The 21,531-nt window shown below is 51.3% G+C and overlaps 1 protein-coding gene across 1 annotated transcript in view; it reads left to right on the top strand.

Annotated features, from left to right (window-relative positions):
• Nucleotides 1–741: 741 nt before the first annotated feature.
• Nucleotides 742–21,531, top strand: part of LOC137305931 (HHIP-like protein 1) — a 28,896-nt gene continuing 8,106 nt past the window's right edge. The window contains 5 exon segments of the mRNA XM_067974886.1: nucleotides 742–938; nucleotides 5,098–5,286; nucleotides 10,589–11,235; nucleotides 15,109–15,252; nucleotides 20,557–20,885. Of these exon segments, the coding sequence (XP_067830987.1) occupies nucleotides 5,152–5,286; nucleotides 10,589–11,235; nucleotides 15,109–15,252; nucleotides 20,557–20,885 (1,255 nt within the window). The 5' untranslated portion in view covers nucleotides 742–938; nucleotides 5,098–5,151.

The following is a 21,531-nucleotide window of genomic DNA, read 5'->3' on the forward strand; positions in this document are numbered from 1 at the left end:
ACAAAGCGAAATTTGAGATCAGTTAGGCCACGAAAAGAAAAAAAAAAGATGCCTCGGAAATATTTTCACAGAAGCCGTTCGATGCCAGTACCCTCTTTGTTGATGAGCCCCTGAGCTCCTGCCAGAGCTCAAATAGAGAGACTGTTCATCCTGTGCCAGCAGCTGTGAGCAAACTTCCAATTTTCAGATATATTTGACAATCAGAAGCAAAACTTTTTTTTTTCCCCCCTCTCTCTGACATTCATAACATTTGTCGAGTCCTCGAGCCCACAGATCACAGTCTCCGACAGGGGGGGGTGGGCGCAGGCCAGGGTCACAGAGGCATGGAACGAGCTAGAGACAGACAGCATAAACAAAGTCAAGAGACAATTAGACGTGTTTCTGAGAGAGACGGGATTGAGGGATATTTAATAGAGGGTTTTTCAAATTCTGCTGGAGTGAATAGGGAAAGATTATTTCTTTTGATGGGGGACTCGGTGACAAGAGGTTGTGAATTGTCAATAAGAGAGTGAGGGGAGCCGTTAGGAGAAATTTATTTATACAGAGGTTTGCCGAAGCACGGAAATGCTTTTCCACAGGGAATAGTTGAGGCACGGATCTCCTAACAAAAAGCCAGAGAACCCCACAACTCCCTGTAAAAGATCGACTGTCCCGAGCCCCTCCTCCCTGCTGCTCTCTGAGAGGACGCCAGGCCACAGCTGGTTGAAAATCAGGATCAAACTTCATCCCGCAGATCTCCCACTGAATCCTCGATCCCGTCTCTTCCTGTTTTCACAGGCTGGCTGTTCCCAGGGGATGGGACTAACTTGCATTTATATAGCGCCTTTAACGTAGTAAAAACGTCCCAGTGTGCTTCACAGGAGGGTAATCAGAGAGAATTTGACTCCGAGCCACATAAGGAGACATCAGGACAGGTGACCAAAAGCTCGGTCAAAGAGGTAGGTTTTAAGGAGCATCTTAAAGGAGGAGAGAGAGGCGGAGAGGTTTAAATCCAGCCCGGAATGGTGGGATGAGATTGTCCTCCACGTGCTGGCTGTAAGGGCCATACGTAAAATGAGTTTAGAGGGAGCATGGCCTCCCATTGCAAACGCCGAGCCTGATGCTAATTAGTGCAGGATGGCTGGCGCAGGAAACACAGTTTATTACACTAGTGCTTTAGGAGGTGCTGCTTTGAAGTTGGGGCTGAAACATGTTGAACAGGCAGTGTCGAGGAAGCTTTGCTCAGTAAATACCCACTGTTGTACCTGCCCTGGGAGTGTTTGAAGCTGACAATGTGCCTGCAATGGAAAGCGTTCCAGTGCTAACATCACTGACCTTGATGAGCATGAAAATCCCTACAATTCTTTTAATGAGAAGTTGTGTGTGAGTGTTAGAGGCTGTGTTATAAAGAAAGAAAGATTTGCATTTCTATAGCACCTTTTACCATCTCAGGACATCCCAAAGCACTTTACAGCCAATGAAGTGCTTTTGAAGTGTAGTCACTGTTGTAATGTAGGAAACGCAGCAGCCAATGTTGCGCACAGCAAGATCCCACAAACAGCAATGTGATAACGACCAGATAATCTGTTTCTTTAGTGATGTTGGTTGAGGGATAAATATTGGCCCCAGGACACCGGGGAGAACTCCCCTGCTGTTCTTCGAAATAGTGGCCGTGGGATCATTTACGCCCACCTGAGAGGGCAGACGGGGCCTCGGTTCAACGTCTCATCCGAAAGACGGCACCTCTGACGGTGCAGCACTCCCTCAGTACTGCACTGGGGGTGTCAGCCTGGATTATGTGCTCAAGTCTCTGGAGTGGGACTCGAACCCACGACCTTCTGATGCAGAGGTGAGAGTGCGGCCCACCGTGTGAGCCACCTTAGTTAGTTCTACTGAGTGTGACAGACCTCGATCTGGTTACCAACAAACATTTGAAAGCCGTCTTGCTGTTCTCATCTGGCTGGTACCAGGTCAGGGATAAGATAAATCCATGATATATGTTTTTGTCTGACGACGATCTCCAGCCGTTATAAACATGTTTTCTCCTCCCCGTTTCCTTCTGGTGACTCACTGCTGCTCCTTAACCCTCTCCCTGCAAAGAGAACAATCCAGCTCTCAAAGCTGTGTGACTCCGCAGTTCTGCGAAAGCAGTCGGTGGGACGAATGAGGACAAACGGTGAGGAGGAATTTTGAAAGCCACAGAATAGAGAAGAGGCCTCGGACTTCCTGGGTTGGGAGAGGGAGAGGGTGTAATCCTGGAAGCTGCCTCCGCAGGGATTCCATTCCCCGTCAGAGCCCACCTTTAAATTCCGGTTGTGGAGAGGGCTTCAGATATTCAATCAAATGGCACAACGCTCCCTTGGCAAATATTCTAAAATTATACGACAAAAACTTGCATTTATATAGCGCCTTTAACCTCCCAAAACGCTTCACAGGAGCGATTATCAAACAAAATTTGACACCGAGCCACATAAGGAGATATTAGGACAGGTGACCAAAAGCTTGGTCAAAGAGGTAGGTTTTAAGGAGCATCTTAAAGGAGGAGAGAGAGGCGGAGAGGTTTAGGGAGGGAATTCCAGAGCTTAGGGCCTGGGCAGCTGAAGGCACGGCCGCCAATGGTGGAGCGATTAAAATAGGGGATGCGCAAGAGGCCAGAATTGGAGGAACACAGAGATCACGGAGGGTCATAGGGCTGGAGGAGATTGGAAGGTGATTTGCCATAGAATTATTATATAGAAATTACAACAGGGAAACAGGCCGATCGATCCAACTAGTTGGTGTTCGACCTCCTTGCATTGTCCTAATCCCATGTGTTCTGTTCCCTAATCCCTTTATTCCCCTTTCCTTCACCCACCTATCTAACCTATCCCTAATTCTTGACGCAATCTCTACTTGAATCACAAACGCCAGTAGTGAATTCTGCAGCCTCTCAACCCTCTTGTGTAAAAAGGTTTCTCCCACTCTCTGCCCTAAATCTCTCACATTTACTCTTATCTGCCTTCGTTCCAGGCCCTTCAATCATTGGAAACAGATTGTTTCTATCCACTTGGCCCCGTTCCTTCATAATTTTAAACACCTCTATCAAACCAACTCTTAATCTCCTCTGTTCTAATAAAAAATAGCCCTAATTTTTCAAGTCTCACTTTGATTTGTGTTTTCTCATTCCAGGCAGTGTCCCAGTCAATCTGTGATGAACCCTCTCTGTTGCCTCAATATCCTTCCTGCTGTGTGGAGTACTCCAACTGTGGCCTGACTAAGCTTTTATACAGATTCACCATTACATCTCGACTTTTATATTCTACACCTCCTGGTAAGGAGAAGCTGTTTCCAGTGGCAGGAGGGCCAGTAACCAGAGGGCACAGATTTAAGATAATTGGCAAAAGAGCCAGGGGGGGTGAGATGAGGAGAAATTTTATAACTCAGTGAGTTGTCGTGATCTGGAATGTGCTGCCTGAAAGGGCGGTGGAAGCAGATTCAATAATAGCTTTCAAAAAGGGAATTGGATAAATAATTAAAAAGGAGAAGAAAAAAAATTGCAGAGCTGTGGGGGAAAGAGCAGGGAGGAGTGGGACTAACTAATAGGACAGCCCTTTCACGGGCACGATGGGCCGAATGGCCTCCTCCTGAGCTGTATGATTCAATGAGATTTCAGGATTTCCTTTTTTGAACGGAACCTCTGGTATTATGGAGCGTGTTGGGGGGTTGTTTTGACGGCTGTGAGTTAAAGGCACCCCAGGGGCCCACCCCCAAAGCCTCGTTAGAGAAGACAGGAATCAGGAAACAGGGTTCCTGAAAGTTCAGCAGCAGGGCCTCAATGCTCTGTGCTAATTACTTTTCATTTTACTGCCCAGCATCAGTCAATTGACAAATACACATCAATAGCTCAGATTCTCAGCCTGTGCTCCCACACACCAGTATATACAATTTAACAAATTAATTAAATACGATTCCTTACATTAAAGTCATGATCCTAGTTATTGAATTAATCCTCTAACCCCTGAGATTTCTCCTCTTTTTTGTTTTCTCTTCGCCCTCCCCCCGAACTTTCTCTTTCTCCTATTTCTTTTTCTCCTTCCTTCTCTCTTTCTCCTAACTCTCTGTTTTGGTTTGCTTGGCCAATGTCTCCCCCTCTGTGTCCCTTTTTGTTCCCGTCCCCTTCTCGCCCCCTTTCACAATGGGAGTTCAGCCCTTTCACGCACAGATTCTGCTGGCTCAAAACTTGGATCAGATTAAACCAAAGACACGTGTCCAAAAAAAAAACCGAGCAGCCCTCCTCACTGAACAAAATCAACACAGAGCTTAGAAGCACTGAGGAAAGAGAGAGAGAGAGACACACACAGAGAAAGAGAGAGAGAGACAGAGAGAGAGAGACACACACACACAGAGAGGGAGAGACAGAGAGAGAGACACACACACAGAAAGAGGGAGAGAGACAGAGAGAGAGAGAGAGAGACACACACACACAGAGAGGGAGAGAGAGACAGAGAGAGAGAGCGAGAGAGACACACAGAGAGAGAGAGACACACACAGAGAAAGAGAGAGAGACATACACAGAGAAAGAGAGACACAGAGAAAGAGAGAGAGACACACACAGAGAAAGAGAGAGAGACACACAGAAAGAGAGAGAGACACACACACACAGAGAAAGAGTCAGAGAGAGAGACACACACAGAGAGAGAGAGACATACACACAGAGAAAGAGTGAGAGAGAGAAAAAAAAGCAGAGAGGCATAGAAACAGAGAGAGGTACACTCAGCACAAGAGAGAAAAAGGTCACAAGACTATAGAAAGAAGGTAGGGAGAGAGAGCAAGGCACAGAGGTAAAACAGACAAGGAGGGAGAAACAGACAAAGAAAGGGAGAGAGAGAAAAATATTGACAGACAGGGAGAGACACAAGCAAGGAGAAACAAAATTGGAACAAGAGAGTGAGAAGCAGAGAAAGAGAAAAGCACAGAGAGAGAGAGAGAGAGATTCACTTTCCAACACTTAGTGAAGTTTAAGTCCCAATTTTCCTGTTTAGAATGACATTCCTTTGCAGTGTGAATCATTTCTTCAAGGGCAGTCTGATCCTTCTGATCATTTCTTTTCAAATGCTGGCTGTTGCATCTCACCCCCAGTGCCTGGATTTCAAGCCCCCGTTCGAGCCCTCCGAGCCCCTGTCCTTCTGCTCTATGTACTCATCCTTCGGATGCTGTGATGCTCGCAAGGACTCTGCCATTGCCCGAAGGTACCGTCACATCCTCAGCTACTTCCATGATTCTGGGATCTCCGTTTGTGCAAAGTACATCCAAGAGCTCCTGTGTCAGGTGAGGTCGGGGTGGGGAGTGAGGGGGGGGATCTGATAGAGGGCGTGGGATTCGGGATTGTGTTTGGAGTTTCGGATTGGGGGCTGGTTTTGGGGGTTTATTTTGTTTTGGGGTTTTCTGGTTGGGGTTTTGAGTTGGGGTCTCTGGCTGCGGAAATAGAATTGGGTGGTTTGCAATTATTGGTTTCTGATTGTGAATTTTTGGATTGGGATTCAGATTGGGCTGTGATTCAGATTGAGAGATTCTGATGAGGGACAAGAACCTCAGATTAAAGTTTCCCCTCCCACGCCACTATTCGAAGAAATGATGTGGAGATGCCGGTGATGGACTGGGGTTGACAATTGTAAACAATTTTACAACACCAAGTTATAGTCCAACAATTTTATTTTTAATCCCACAAGCTTTCAGAGGCTTCCTCCTTCCTCAGGTGAACGGTGTGGAAATAACATTTTCGAATCCTTCGCATTTTAAAATCACAGAACAACGCCTGGTGATTACTGCCCGTTGCCAAGGCAATCACAGTGAGCAGACAGAAAGGTGTCACCTAAAAAGGCCACCGAATATACAAACCCCCAAAAACAAAAAAAGAGAGAGAGAGATAAGGAAGACAGTCAATGACCCGTTATATTAAAAACAGATAACATTTGTTCGCTGGTGGGGTTACGTGTAGTGTGACATGAACCCAAGATCCCGGTTGAGGCCGTCCTCATGGGTGCGGAACTTAGCTATCAATTTCTGCTCGACGATTTTGCGTTGTCGTGTGTCTCGAAGGCCGCCTTGGAGTACGCTTACCCGAAGGTCGGTGGATGAATGTCCATGACTGCTGAAGTGTTCCCCGACAGGGAGAGAACCCTCCTGTTTGGCGATTGTTGCGCGGTGTCCGTTCATCCGTTGTCGCAGCATCTGCATGGTCTCGCCAATGTACCATGCTCTGGGGCATCCTTTCCTGCAACATATGAGGTAGACAACGTTGGCCGAGTCACAGGAGTATGAACCGTGCACCTGGTGGGTGGTGTCCTCTCGTGTGATGGTGGTATCTGTGTCGATGATCTGGCATGTCTTGCAGAAACATGCCAGATCATCGACACAGATACCACCATCAACGAGAGGACACCACTCACCAGGTGCACGGTTCATACTCCTGTGACTCGGCCAAGGTTGTCTACCTCATACGTTGCAGGAAAGGATGCCCCAGAGCATGGTACATTGGCGAGACCATGCAGACGCTGCGACAACGGATGAACGGACACCGTGCAACAATCGCCAGACAGGAGGGTTCTCTCCCAGTCGGGGAACACTTCAGCAGTCATGGACATTCAGCCACCGACCTTCGGGTAAGCATACTCCAAGGCGGCCTTCGAGACACACGACAACGCAAAATCGTCGAGCAGAAATTGATAGCTAAGTTCCGCACCCATGAGGACGGCCTCAACCGGGATCTTGGGTTCATGTCACACTACACGTAACCCCACCAGCGAACAAATGTTATCTGTTTTTAATATAACGGGTCATTGACTGTCTTCCTTATCTCTCTCTCTCTTTTTTTGTTTTTGGGGGGGTTTGTATATTCGGTGGCCTTTTTAGGTGACACCTTTCTGTCTGCTCACTGTGATTGCCTTGGCAACGGGCAGTAATCACCAGGCGTTGTTCTGTGATTTTAAAATGCGAAGGATTCGAAAATCTCATTTCCACACCGTTCACCTGAGGAAGGAGGAAGCCTCCGAAAGCTTGTGGGATTAAAAATAAAATTGTTGGACTATAACTTGGTGTTGTAAAATTGTTTACAATATTCGAAGAAAAGCAGAGGAGTTGTCCCTGTGTCCTGGCCAATATTTATTAACAACAACAACTTGCATTTATATAGCGCCTTTAACGTAGTAAAACCTCCCAAGGTGCTTCACAGGAGCGATTATCAAACAAAAATTGACACCGAGCCACATAAGGAGATATTAGGACAGGTGACCAAAAGCTTGGTCAGAGAGGTAGGTTTTAAAAGCGTCTTAAAGGAGGAGAGAGAGGGGGAGAGGTTTAGGGAGGGAATTCCAGAGCTTAGGGCCCAGGCAGCTGAAGGCACGGCCGCCAATGGTGAGCAATGGAAATCGGGGATGCACAAGAGGCCAGAATTGGAGGAGCGCAGAGATCTCGGAGGGTTGTAGGGCTGGTGGAGGTTACAGAGATAGGGAGGGCCGAGGCCACGGAGGGATTTGAATACAAGGATGAGAATTTTAAAATCGAGGCATTCCCGGACCGAGAGCCAATGTAGGTCAATGAGTGCAGGGGGTGATGGGAGAACGGGACTTGGTGCGAGTCGGGAGACGGGCAGCAGAGTTTTGGATGAGCTCAAGTTTACGGAGGGTGGAAGATGGGAGACCGGCCAGGAGATCATTGGAATAGTCGAGTCTGGAGGTAACAAAGGCAGGGATGAGGGTTTCAGCAGCAGATGAGCTGAGGCAGGGGGCGGAGACGGGCGATGTTACGGGGGTGGAAGTAGGCGGTCTTGGTGATGGAGAGGATTATGGGGTCAGAAGCTCATCTCGGGGTCAAATAGGACGCCGAGTTTGTGAACGGCCTGGTTCAGCCTCAGACAGTGGCCGGGGAGAGGGATGGAGTCGGTGGCGAGGGAACAGAGTTTGCGGCGGGGACCGAAGACAATGGCTTCAGTCTTCCCAATATTTAGTTGGAGGAAATTTTGCTCATCCAGTACGGACAAGCAGTGTGACAAATGAGAGACAGTGGCGGGGTCGAGAGAGGTGGTGGGGGCGTAGAGCTGGGTGTCGTCAGCGTACACGTGGAATCTGAGGTTATGTTTTCGGATGATGTCGCCGAGGGACAGCATGTAGATGAGAAATAGGGTATCCATCAACCAACACCTAAAACAGATTATCTGGTCATTATCTCACTGCTGTTTGTGGGATCTTGCTGTGCACAAATTGGTTGCCGCATTTCCTACATTACAACAGTGACCAGGCTTCCAAAAGAGCTTTGGGGTGCCCTGGGGTCGTGAAAGGAGCTATAGAAAAGCAAATCTTTCTTTTTTCATAAGGTTTGAATCCCTGTTCCCATTAATTCCCATCTATCTGAAGTTGCCGGTCCTAACAGATCTCAGCGTTCTGATTTAGGATTTAACCAACAATGAGGGAACAGCGCTAAGAAACAGATTGAGTTACAGAGCAGCAAAGGAGGCAGTGACCGGCCGCCTGGTTACCTACTGACTCTTACCCAAATCACCTCAAGATGTGCGATGCTTTAAGGCTTTTGAGCGATGCAGGAGACGATGGGACGAGTCATTCCCCAGCTTGCAACTGTGCCCCCCCCCACTCTGCCACCCACCTCTCACCCCCCCACACCCACCCCTGCCCCCACCAAGCCCACCCAAGCCCCCTCCCCTACCTCCCAGTCCCACGTCCAACCAAACCCCCACTCCGCCACCCACTCCAACTCCGCCCCTGCCCCCCCCTGCCATGCCCGCCCACCAAATCTCCCCCCACCCGCCCCCACCCCCAACCCTCTCCCACCCCCGCCCCCCCTTCAGCAGGGTTCCTTTGCCACCTTCGTGCCTGGGTGCTTCAGATTACACTGATATTCTACTTGTAACAGAGAGATTCCTGCAGACACCCAGCTGATTCAGCCTTTCTCCAGCTCGCCCGCTATCCCCAGGCTAAAGGAAAATATAATTAGATTTAGTCACATACTATAAAGAAGCAAGCAATTACGCATTTTTGAGGGATTAAGGTGGGTTTTTTAATCTTTATCTTATGTTTCTAGCAATGAATCATCTTCATCCGAAAAAAAATTAATACAAAAAAATTAACTCTTCAGAGACAGTTTCATGCTAATAAAAATGGAACAAAAATTGGGAGAACAGCACAAATCACAGACTCGAGGCACCACAAACATCTGCAATAATTAGAGAGACACGCTGACTGTACAGACTCACTGTTTATTCAGCAGGGTAAGGATTATTCACTGTGTAAATGTACAGAGTTACCCCAGTCTCTGTTTAACCCTGAGCCCCAGACATACTCATGGTACAGTACATGGCCAGCTTCCAATTGCCCAATTTGTATGTGTGAACTCAGACAGTAAGCAACAATAGACTATTCGGCCATGGCAGGCATCAATGTTGAGCCCAAACCTTTCCTCACCTGACACTCACATGGACTTTACTGGGAACCCTGTCTGATTCACTCACTAACCCAGGGGGCTCTGAGAGACCGGCTGTAGCAAATTTCCCTTCTCATCGTGGGTATTGCTAACACATCTTGACCCAACTCTAAAGTCACTGCAGGTCCCCGGGCCGTGTGTGTGTCTGTGTCTGTGTTGATTCCCAGTGTGTTACTGAAACAAAATTCTGCCTGCTCCCCCCTCCCACGCCCTTAGTCAGCCGTGGCTCAGCGGGTGGCACCCTCACCTCAGAAACTCATGGGTTCAAGCCTCCCTCCAGAGCACAAAATCCAGGCTGACACTCCCAGTGCAGTACTGGGGGAGTGCTGCACTGTCGGAGGCGCCATCTTTCGGATGAAACATTAAACCAAGGCCCCCCCGTCTGCCCTCTCGGGTGGAGATAAAAGATCCCACAGCCACGACTGGAAGAAAAGCAGTTCTCCCCGCTGTCTTGGGCCAATATTCATCCCTCAACTCAAAAATCACTCAAACAAAAAAAAAAAGCAGATTATCATTTATCACATTGCTGTTTGTGGGATCTTGCTGTGCGCAAATCGGCTGCTGCGTTGCCCACATTACAACAGTGACTACACTTCAAAAAAAAAAGTACTTCATTGACTGTAAAAGCTCTTTGGGCTGTCCATTACTAGACAAGAGTTAAATTACGAGGAGAGATTACACAAACTAGGGTCCAATTCCCTGGAATTTAGAAGATTAAGGGGTGATTTGATCAAAGTTTTCAAGATATCGAGGGGAACTGATAGGGCGGATAGAGAGAAACTATTTCCGCTGGTTGGGGGAGTCTAGAACTAGGGGACAGAGCCTAAAAATTAGAGCCAGGACTTTCAGGAGTGGTTCTTCGCAAAGGGTGGTAGAAGTTTGGAACTCTTCCTCAAAAAGCAGTCGATGCTAGCTCAATTAATAATTTTAAATCTGAGATTGATAGATTTTTGTTACCCAAAGATATTAAGGGATGTGGGGCTAAGGCGGGTATATGGAGTTAGGTCTCAGATCAGCCGTGAACTGACCGAATGGCGGAAGGGGCTCGAGGGGCTGAATGGCCTCCCTCCTGTTCCTATGTTTTTGAGGTGGTGAAAGGCGCTATATAAATGCAAGTTCTTTCTTCTCTCTCTTGTAGCAGTGCTCCCCGTACGCAGCTCACTTGTACGACGCGGAGGACGCTGAGACTCCAGTGCGACAGCTGCCGGGGCTTTGCCCCAATTACTGCTCTGATTACTGGAAGCGCTGCCGTTCCACTCTCAGCCTGCTGACCGGAGACGAGCGCTCCGTGGAGCTGGAGTCAGACCGGGAGCGGTTCTGCAGCTACCTGGAGCTCGGCGATCGGGACTACTGTTACCCCAACGTGTTGTCCAGCAGCCGTCTCAACTCGGGCCTGGGGAGGGTGCGAGCCGACCCTCGCGGCTGCCTCCAGCTCTGCCTGCGCGAGGTGGCCAACCGTCTCCGCAACCCGGTCGCCCTGCTCCACGCCGGGGACGGCACTCACCGCTTTTTCGTGGCCGAGCAGCTGGGCCTGGTGTGGGTCTACCTGGCCAACGGCTCCAGGGTCGAGCGGCCCTTCCTCAACCTGACCCAGGCCGTCCTCACCTCCCCCTGGCTCGGCGACGAGAGGGGCTTCCTGGGCCTGGCCTTCCACCCCAGCTTCAAGCACAACGGCAAGGTCTACGTTTACTATTCGGTCTACGTGAGGAAGACGGAGAGGATCCGGATCAGCGAGTTCCAGCTGCTCACCAGCAACGCCAACGCCCTGGACCACACCTCGGAAAGGTGAGCAGCACCGCGCCTCTTAAAGGGCCGGCTCACCTCTGAATGGCCCACAATTTAAAGGGGCATTCCTCCTCCCTGAAATAACAATCCCCCTCTTTCCAAGAGCATTGTTGTTTGATTTTTTTTACGGGTTCCCCTGGTGCTGACTCTCACTGGGGTACAGTTCCACAGACACTGACTCTCACTGGGGGTCAGTTCCACAGACACTGACACTCACTGGGGGACAGTTCCACAGACACTGACTCTCACTGGGGGACAGTTCCACAGACACTGACTCTCACTGGGGGACAGTTCCACAGACACTGACTCTCACTGGGGGACAGTTCCACAGACACTGACTCTCACGGGGGTACAGTTCCACAGACACTGACTCTCACTGGGGGTCAGTTCCATAGACACTGACTCTCACTGGGGGACAGTTCCACAGACACTGACTCTCACTGGGGGTCAGTTCCACAGACACTGACTCTCATTGGGGGTCAGTTCCATAGACACTGACTCTCACTGGGGTACAGTTCCACAGACACTGACTCTCACTGGGGGTCAGTTCCATAGACACTGACTCTCACTGGGGGTCAGTTCCATAGACACTGACTCTCACTGGGGGACAGTTCCACAGACACTGACTCTCACTGGGGGTCAGTTCCATAGACACTGACTCTCACTGGGGTACAGTTCCACAGACACTGACTCTCATTGGGGTACAGTTCCACAGACACTGACTCTCACTGGGGGTCAGTTCCACAGACATTGACTCTCACTGGGGGTCAGTTCCATAGACACTGACTCTCACTGGGGTACAGTTCCACAGACACTGACTCTCACTGGGGGTCAGTTCCACAGACACTGACTCTCACTGGGGGTCAGTTCCACAGACACTGACTCTCACTGGGGTACAGTTCCACAGGCACTGACTCTCACTGGGGTACAGTTCCACAGACACTGACTCTCACTGGGGGTCAGTTCCACAGACACTGACTCTCACTGGGGTACAGTTCCACAGGCACTGACTCTCACTGGGGTACAGTTCCACAGGCACTGACTCTCACTGGGGTACAGTTCCACAGACACTGACTCTCTCTGGGGTACAGTTCCACAGGCACTGACTCTCACTTTGGTACAGTTCCCCGGGCACTGACTCTCACTGGGGTACAGTTCCACAGGCACTGACTCTCACTGGGGTACAGTTCCCCGGGGCACTGACTCTCACTGGGGTACAATTCCACAGACACTGACTCCCACTGGGGGTCAGTTCCACAGACACTGACTCTCACTGGGGGACAGTTCCACAGACACTGACTCTCACTGGGGTACAGTTCCACAGACACTGACTCTCACTGGGGTACAGTTCCACAGACACTGACTCTCACTGGGGTACAGTTCCCCGGGCACTGACTCTCACTGGGGTACAGTTCCACAGACACTGACTCTCACTGGGGTACAGTTCCCCGGGCACTGACTCTCACTGGGGTACAGTTCCATAGACACTGACTCTCACTGGGGGTCAGTTCCACAGACACTGACTCTCACTGGGGTACAGTTCCACAGACAATGACTCTCACTGGGGTACAGTTCCACAGACACTGACTCTCACTGGGGTACAGTTCCACAGACACTGACTCTCACTGGGGGACAGTTCCACAGACACTGACTCTCACTGGGGTACAGTTCCACAGACAATGACTCTCACTGGGTACAGTTCCACAGGCACTGACTCTCACTGGGGTACAGTTCCACAGACAATGACTCTCACTGGGGGACAGTTCCACAGACACTGACTCTCTATGGGGTACAGTTCCCCGGGCACTGACTCTCACTGGGGGACAGTTCCACAGGCACTGACTCTCTCTGGGGTACAGTTCCCCCGGGCACTGACTCTCACTGGGGTACAGTTCCCCGGGCACTGACTCTCACTGGGATACAGTTCCACAGGCACTGACTCTCACTGGGGGTCAGTTCCATAGACACTGACTCTCACTGGGGGGACAGTTCCACAGACACTGACTCTCACTGGGGGACAGTTCCACAGACACTGACTCTCACTGGGGGTCAGTTCCATAGACACTGACTCTCACTGGGGTACAGTTCCACAGACACTGACTCTCACTGGGGGTCAGTTCCACAGACACTGACTCTCACTGGGGGTCAGTTCCATAGACACTGACTCTCACTGGGGGGACAGTTCCACAGACACTGACTCTCACTGGGGGACAGTTCCACAGACACTGACTCTCACTGGGGGTCAGTTCCATAGACACTGACTCTCACTGGGGTACAGTTCCACAGACACTGACTCTCATTGGGGGTACAGTTCCACAGACACTGACTCTCACTGGGGGTCAGTTCCACAGACATTGACTCTCACTGGGGGTCAGTTCCATAGACACTGACTCTCACTGGGGGTACAGTTCCCCGGGCACTGACTCTCACTTTGGTACAGTTCCCCGGGCACTGACTCTCACTGGGGTACAGTTAGCACTGACTCTCACTGGGGTACAGTTCCCCGGGCACTGACTCTCACTGGGGGACAGTTCCACAGGCACTGACTCTCTCTGGGGTACAGTTCCACAGACACTGACTCCCACTGGGGGTCAGTTCCACAGACACTGACTCTCACTGGGGGACAGTTCCACAGACACTGACTCTCACTGGGGTACAGTTCCACAGACACTGACTCTCACTGGGGTACAGTTCCACAGACACTGACTCTCACTGGGGTACAGTTCCCCGGGCACTGACTCTCACTGGGGTACAGTTCCACAGACACTGACTCTCACTGGGTACAGTTCCATAGACACTGACTCTCACTGGGGGTCAGTTCCACAGACACTGACTCTCACTGGGGGACAGTTCCACAGACACTGACTCTCACTGGGTACAGTTCCACAGGCACTGACTCCCACTGGGGTACAGTTCCACAAACACTGACTCTCACTGGGGTACAGTTCCACAGACACTGACTCTCACTGGGGTACAGTTCCACAGACACTGACTCTCACTGGGGTACAGTTCCACAGACAATGACTCTCACTGGGTACAGTTCCACAGGCACTGACTCTCACTGGGGTACAGTTCCACAGACACTGACTCTCACTGGGGTACAGTTCCCCGGGCACTGACTCTCACTGGGGGACAGTTCCACAGGCACTGACTCTCTCTGGGGTACAGTTCCCCGGGCACTGACTCTCACTGGGGTACAGTTCCCCGGGCACTGACTCTCACTGGGGTACAGTTCCACAGCCACTGACTCTCTCTGGGGTACAATTCCCCGGGCACTGACTCTCACTGGGATACAGTTCCACAGGCACTGACTCTCACTGGGGTACAGTTCCACAGACACTGACTCTCACTGGGGTACAGTTCCACAGACACTGACTCTCACTGGGGTACAGTTCCACAGACACTGACTCTCACTGGGGTACAGTTCCCCGGGCACTGACTCTCACTGGGGTACAGTTCCACAGGCACTGACTCTCACTGGGGGACAGTTCCACTGGCACTGACTCTCTCTGGGGTACAGTTCCCCAGGCACTGACTCTCTCTGGGGTACAGTTCCCCGGGCACTGACTCTCACTGGGGTACAGTTCCCCGGGCACTGACTCTCACTGGGGTACAGTTCCCCGGGCACTGACTCTCACTGGGGTACGCATCCCCAGGACACCTACACACGTGCCCCTTCCAGCTGGTGAAGAGGAATGGGTACCCTGGCCGATTTCCCCCTCCCTAACCCAGGGGCACTGTGGCCCCTACTGGCACCCTGGCTGATTCCCCCCCTCAATCTCTTGACCTTCCTGGCCGGTCTACCTCAGTGTGTCTGCGCAATCCCGGCTGGTCGACTTTCACAGGAATTTAATGGAACTTTAACTCCCGCAGGGTGGTATTGGAGATGGTGGAACCTGCATCGAATCACAATGGAGGGCAGCTACTGTTTGGAGACGACGGGTATCTCTACATCTTCACCGGCGATGGCGGCCGTGCAGGAGACCCCTTCGGCAAGTTTGGAAACGCCCAGAATAAGTAGGTTTTACGCTGGGTGTGTTTGTTCTTGATTGACCTTCCAGTGGCATCGCTCGGTGCTGTCCGGCGCACGGTTTGGGTTTTTTTTAAAGAATGTCTTGATTATTGACCGTTTAACACATTTTGAAATTAGTTTTTCCCGTCTGTCCGAGCCTGAACTGGTTTTTGTGCAGTCAGGAACGTCATACCATGTGACGCACGATGTATTATTCTGCTGCTAAAGGATTTAACCTGAGAACATAGGAACAGGAGGAGGCCATTCAGCCCCTCGAGCCTGTTCCAACATTCAATCAGAACGTGGCTGATCTGTATCTTAACTCCATCTACCCGCCTTGGTTCTGTAACCCTTAATACCCCCTTACCCAACAAAAATATATCAATCTCAGTTTCGAAATCTTCAATTGACCCCCAGCTTTTTGTGGGGGGAGAGTTCCAGATTTCCACTCCCCTTTGTGTGAAGAAGTGCTTCCCGACATCACCCCTGAACGGCCTGGCTCTAATTTTAAAGTTTTTATATATATAAATACATGAGAGTAATTGATCTCTCGGCAAAAATTAAAAAATATATATACTGGGTGTCTTGCTCCTGTTGTCACCGTATCTCTACTTATCTTCCTGCATCTTAATTCTTCCTGGCTCTCTCCCTCTCTGTCTTTCCGTTAAAGTATTCCCAGAGTATTAAACCACAAACTTAGTAACAGTGAGCATCTTCGTCCAATTACAGTTCTACCTGTGGTACCAAAGATTGGCAGCGTTGATTGAGGGAGGGGCTGTCGGCCTGACCTCGATCAGCATCGATCTGGACACTGGGGAGGGGGGCGACGAGGTGCGTGGGGAGCTCATTAGAGTTTGTGGATGGAATCTGGCGTTGGTTTGACTTGGCCGTTCGTACAAAGAGCTGCTGTGCCGTGAGGGGGAGGTGATTGGAGAATGCAGAGCCCTCTAACCTTTGGGACGTCCTGAGGTCGTGAAAGGCGCTATATAAATGCAAGCCCTTTCTTATTTTTGCTTCCGCCCCTGATCCGACTCACTGGCTTTTTCTGTAAGATGCAAATTTTAGGACGGACTACGTCTCTCCACACCCTGGGTAAACTGACCGGACACCTGGAAACGGTGAGAGGGAGTGCATCGTGGATCAGGCCTCCCGTACTGCTCGCAGGCCCCCGTATATCCACTCCTCGCCTCGTCTATTCCTCGACAGGATTGTCTCAGCAATAAATCATCATTAGATCGGGAAACTAACTCCACAATCTGACCCAGGGACTCTCCCCGCCAGTGGCACCAACCGCAGGCTTCTCACCATCCTCTGCGATGGACAATCCTCACCGTCTGATGTGAGGTTAGGGACTCAGAGAGTGGGGGCAATCGGGAGGAGGGGGGGGGAATGGAGGAGTCCGGGAGGGGGGGAATGGAGGATTCTGGGAGGAGGAGGAGGAGTGGAGGATTCTGGGAGGAGGAGGAGTGGGTAAGGGGGAAAAAGGGGGGAAGAGGGGGAGGGTAAGCGGTGGAGAAAGGGAAGGGGAGGGGGTGGGGGTGGGAGGAGGGGAGGGGGAGAGGGGGCAGGGAGAGTTGGAGGGAGGGGGGACGGGGAAAGGAGGGGGGAAGGTGAGTGGGTGGGAGAGGGGAAGGGGGAGGGGGAGTAGGGGGAGGGGAGAGAGGGGGAGGGGGAGTAGGGGGAAGGTGAGTGGGTGGGAGAGGGGAAGGGGGAGGGGGAGTAGGGGGAGGGGAGAGAGGGGGAGGGGGGAGTAGGGGGAGGGGGAGAGAGGGGGAGAGAGGGGGGAGGGGGAGAGAGGGGGAGGGGAAACCAACGATTCATTGTCCAGAAAATAAAATGATCCCGCCTTTGTGCTGAAGAGGTGAATTAAAGGTTAAAGTGCAAAGGACAAGGGAAAAATAGCGACAAAACGAGAAATGCTGAGTGAATCAGCGCTGAGAGAATATTAAATGGGCTCCTGCTTCCCTCCAGATCCTCACTCGAGTGATCATTCTTCACGTGTAATCCTCGGCTTTGTGCCTCAGCAGCTTTTGGACCAGGGGGGGCATCATATATAGGAATTGCCAGACTGGCCTACGTCACTAGGTTCTAATTCCCCTTTCGCCATCCTCATACGATAATGGAGTCGTTGCCTCCCCCGCTCCCCCCAATCTCTGAACCTCCTCCAGCCCAACTACCCTCCGAGATCTCTGCGTTCCTCCAACTCTGGCCTCTCGTCCCTCCCCAACTTCCTTCACCCCACCATCGGCGGCCGTGCCTTCAGCCGTCTAGACCCCAAGCTCTGGAATTCCCTCCTTAGACCTCTCTCCCTCTCTCTCCTCCTTTAAAATCTCCCTCTTTCACCAAGCTTTTGGTCACCTGTCCCAGTCTCTCCTTCTTTGGTGTCAATTTTTGTCTCATTTACGCTCCCGTCTTGGGACGTTTCACTACGTCAAAAGCGCTATATAAATGCAAGTTGTTGTTGTTATGGTTTTCTTAAAATTGTGATGACCCCCACAGTCAAATAGCCATCCGACATTCACTTCTTGGGCCAACACGCGTACCGGTCAGCAACCGTTCCCATGGGTTCGGCCATCAAGAGAAAAGGCTAGAAAACTGAAAGATAAAAAAGATGATACATTAAAATAGCTGACACTTTTATAGCAGACTGAACGAGCCTCGATGAAGATGAGTGAGCATTGGGCAGGACATTATCCTCACTTCAAGTTCTGGGGTATCTGGAGACGCTGCGTTCAGTTCTGGGCACCGCAACTCAGGAAGGATATATTGGCCTTGGAGGGGGGGCAGCACAGATTCACCAGAATGATTCCGGGGCTAAAAGGGTTAAATTATAAGGACAGGTTTCGTAGACGAGGCTTGTATTCCCTCGAGTGTAGAAGATTAAGGGGTGATCTAATCGAGGGGTTTGAGATGATTAAAGGATTTGATAGGGTCGATAGAGAGAAACTATTTCCTCTGGTGGGGGGAGTCCAGAACAAGGGGGCATAACCTTAAAATTAGAGCCAGGCCGTTCAGGGGTGATGTCAGGAAGCACTTCTTCACACAAAGGGGAGTGGAAATCTGGAACTCTCTCCCCCAAAAAGCTGTTGAGGCTGGGGGTCAATTGAAAATTTCAGAACTGAGATTGATAGATTTTTGTTGGGTGAGGGGATATTAAGGGTCACGGAACCAAGGCGGGTAAATGGAGTTAAGATACAGATCAGGCGGGATAGGCTCGAGGGGCTGAATGGCCTCCTGCTGTTCCCGTGTAGGTTCTCGATAAACAATAAACCGTCCTCGACTTCCGAACGCTTGCCTTATCCCACCCCCCCACCCCCCCCGTAGATTTCCTTGCATTATGCTAAACGAGAAGAGCTGGAGGCGCAGAGCAGGAGCGACAGAGAGGACTGGGACTTAGGGAAAGGAATGTGTCTGGTGGTGAAAGGGTCAGGCTGCAGGCTTCAAATGGAATTCCTTTCAGCCGGGTGTTCCTGAGCGAGCTCCCGGCTTGGCAAACCGAAACAGAGAGAGAGAAAAAAAAAATGGCTCTGTCACTTGCTGACTCAATGCCTGAAATCTCTTTGCGAGTCTCTCTCTCTCTTAATCTCTGGCTACACGTCGAGGAGGGAGGGAGGGGGGGGGAGTTCAGTATGAATCAGACCCCACCTCTCCCGTCCATCACTCCTCACTTTGAGGACCAAGGCAATTTGGTTAATTAATCGCCATGGTAACGAGGGTCAGCCCAGCTGCTTGTCTTATGTAGGTCAGAGTAGGCCTCAGGCTTGTAGGCTCATCCTGGAAAGATGAAAAGCATAACAAGCTGTTCCTCTCGGTTTACGTCACTCAGCGAAACCCCCCCTCCCGCCCGACTCCTTCACTCCCTCCTCCCTGTTCCTCCTTCAGACATCTGACTTGACTTTGGCACCGTGCGTTGGCAGACACTCGCCATTTCAGTCTCAGTTCCTTTACACGTTGCTTTTTTTTTTTTGTTTTGGCCCACACTCCCGGGCCACCGAGCTTCTACAAACAGCGACCCTGGCTCTCCCTGCCACCGTCGCCTTTCCCTGCAGAATAAAGAACAGGCACAAATTATCAACGATAAGTGGAAAGATGTGGTCTCCATCACTCGCAAATACACCGTGGGCTCCTTCAGGTGCCAGCGTTCAGCGCCAGAGAAATGGGCCGAGTGCCCCTCGGTCGCTGGGCCAATGCTAACAGTGTGTGTACCCGGTATTCATCGAAACCACCCAGCATGGGGAGCCTGTATCCTCCATTTATTTACACACTGAATTGATTTTTCTGTCTCGTTCATTCCAGGCTTTTCACAAAAATTCTCGGCACTTTCTGCATCTTCATAGTAGACAGGGCTGATGGCCGGCGCGGACACGATGGGCCGAAGGGCCTCTATCCGTGCTGTATAACTCTATGACTCTATAGTGAGTTTTATATCCGTCAGGTTTGTTATACGCAGCACAAGGTAGAATATTGCTCACCCTCGTCCCATCAAACACTCTCAGGGCAGGTACAGCACGGGTTCGATACAGAGTAAAGCTCCCTCTACACTGTCCCATCAAACACTCCCAGGGCAGGGACAGCACGGGGTTAGATACAGGGTAAAGCTCCCTCTACACTGTCCCATCAAACACTCCCAGGGCAGGGACAGCACGGGGTTAGATACAGGGTAAAGCTCCCTCTACACTGTCCCATCAAACACTCCCAGGGCAGGTACAGGGTTAGATACAGAGTAAAGCTCCCTCTACACTGTCCCATCAAACACTCCCAGGGTCAGGTACAGGGTTAGATACAGAGTAAAGCTCCCTCTACACTGTCCCATCAAACACTCCCAGAGCAGGTACAGGGTTAGATACAGAGTAAAGCTCCCTCTACACTGTCCCATCAAACACTCCCAGGGCAGGTACAGGGTTAGATACAGAGTAAAGCTCCCTCTACACTGTCCCATCAAACACTCCCAGAGCAGGTACAGGGTTAGATACAGAGTAAAGCTCCCTCTACACTGTCCCATCAAACACTCCCAGGGCAGGTACAGGGTTAGATACAGAGTAAAGAAAGCCCACCTCCATGTTATCAGGGCAACTAGGGATGGGCAATAAATGCCGGCCTTGCCAGTGACGCCCTCATCCCGAAAATACATTTTAAAAAGAAGTATGGCTCAGTGCGATCCCAGGGGATGAATCGCCCCTCCCCCCTTGCCCCTCAGTCACACCGCGCTGAGTGAACCCGGGCGATGGCGGAGACGCACGTGCGTTGTCGCGGTGAGGAGTGCGTCTCCCATGGGGACTGATGTGCTTTCCCCCTCCCCCCCGACACAGGTCGTCCCTGCTGGGAAAAGTGCTGCGGATCGACGTCAACCACAACGACAACGGCCCCCCTTACCGGATCCCGCCGGACAACCCTTTCACGGGGGACCGGGACGCGCGGCCCGAAGTCTACGCCTACGGCGTGCGGAACATGTGGCGCTGCTCCGTGGACCGGGGGGACCCGGTCACGGGCGCAGGGAAAGGGCGGCTGTTCTGCGGGGACGTGGGCCAGAACAAGTTCGAGGAGGTGGACATCATCCAGCGAGGGGGAAACTATGGCTGGCGAGCGAAGGAAGGCTTCTCCTGCTACGATAAGAAACTCTGCGCCAACTCGTCTCTGAGTGAGTCACTCTTCTCCTTGTGTGTTTGTTCTTCTCCGGGGTGAATATTGACACCGCTTTGTGTGTCAGCCAATGAGTTGGAGGCGGGGACGGGACTTGAGAGTCTCCGAACTCATGACCGAAACTACAGCAAAGTCTCCCGATTACAGCAGGATTATTTCTCTTTACTTACAGCAGTGCGGTCTCCGGGCTTGATTGGCGGGGGAATTACCCAATCATCTGCATTCTGGCCGGGACTTGTGGTGACACGACATGCAGCCATGTTTTCCCCCCCCTCCTGGTTTTTTTCCTCCCCTCCCGTGTCCTGCGGGCGCTGAGCCTCACCGGGGTACGGGTTACACAGGCAAGGCCCGACCTCCGATTCCTCACTCAGGCGGCCATTCTTCATGGGTGAGCCCGGACAGCGAGTGTCGCCAGGATATTCGATTGTGCAAAAAGCACAAGCACACTCACGCGCACACACTAAATGTGCATACTCGCGCACGCGCTCACACTCATGTATTTGCACTTGCGCTCACACTCGTGCACACATTCACGCTCACACTCACACACGAGGTCCAGCAGGGGTCACTGTGTAGCGATCGTGAGCTGAATCCCGAATGATTCCTCTCTTCCACCCACCCTCCTCTCCCTAGCCCAGAGGCCA

This window comes from Heptranchias perlo, chromosome 41 (genome assembly GCF_035084215.1).
Source record: "Heptranchias perlo isolate sHepPer1 chromosome 41, sHepPer1.hap1, whole genome shotgun sequence".
NCBI classification, from domain to species: domain Eukaryota; kingdom Metazoa; phylum Chordata; class Chondrichthyes; order Hexanchiformes; family Hexanchidae; genus Heptranchias; species Heptranchias perlo.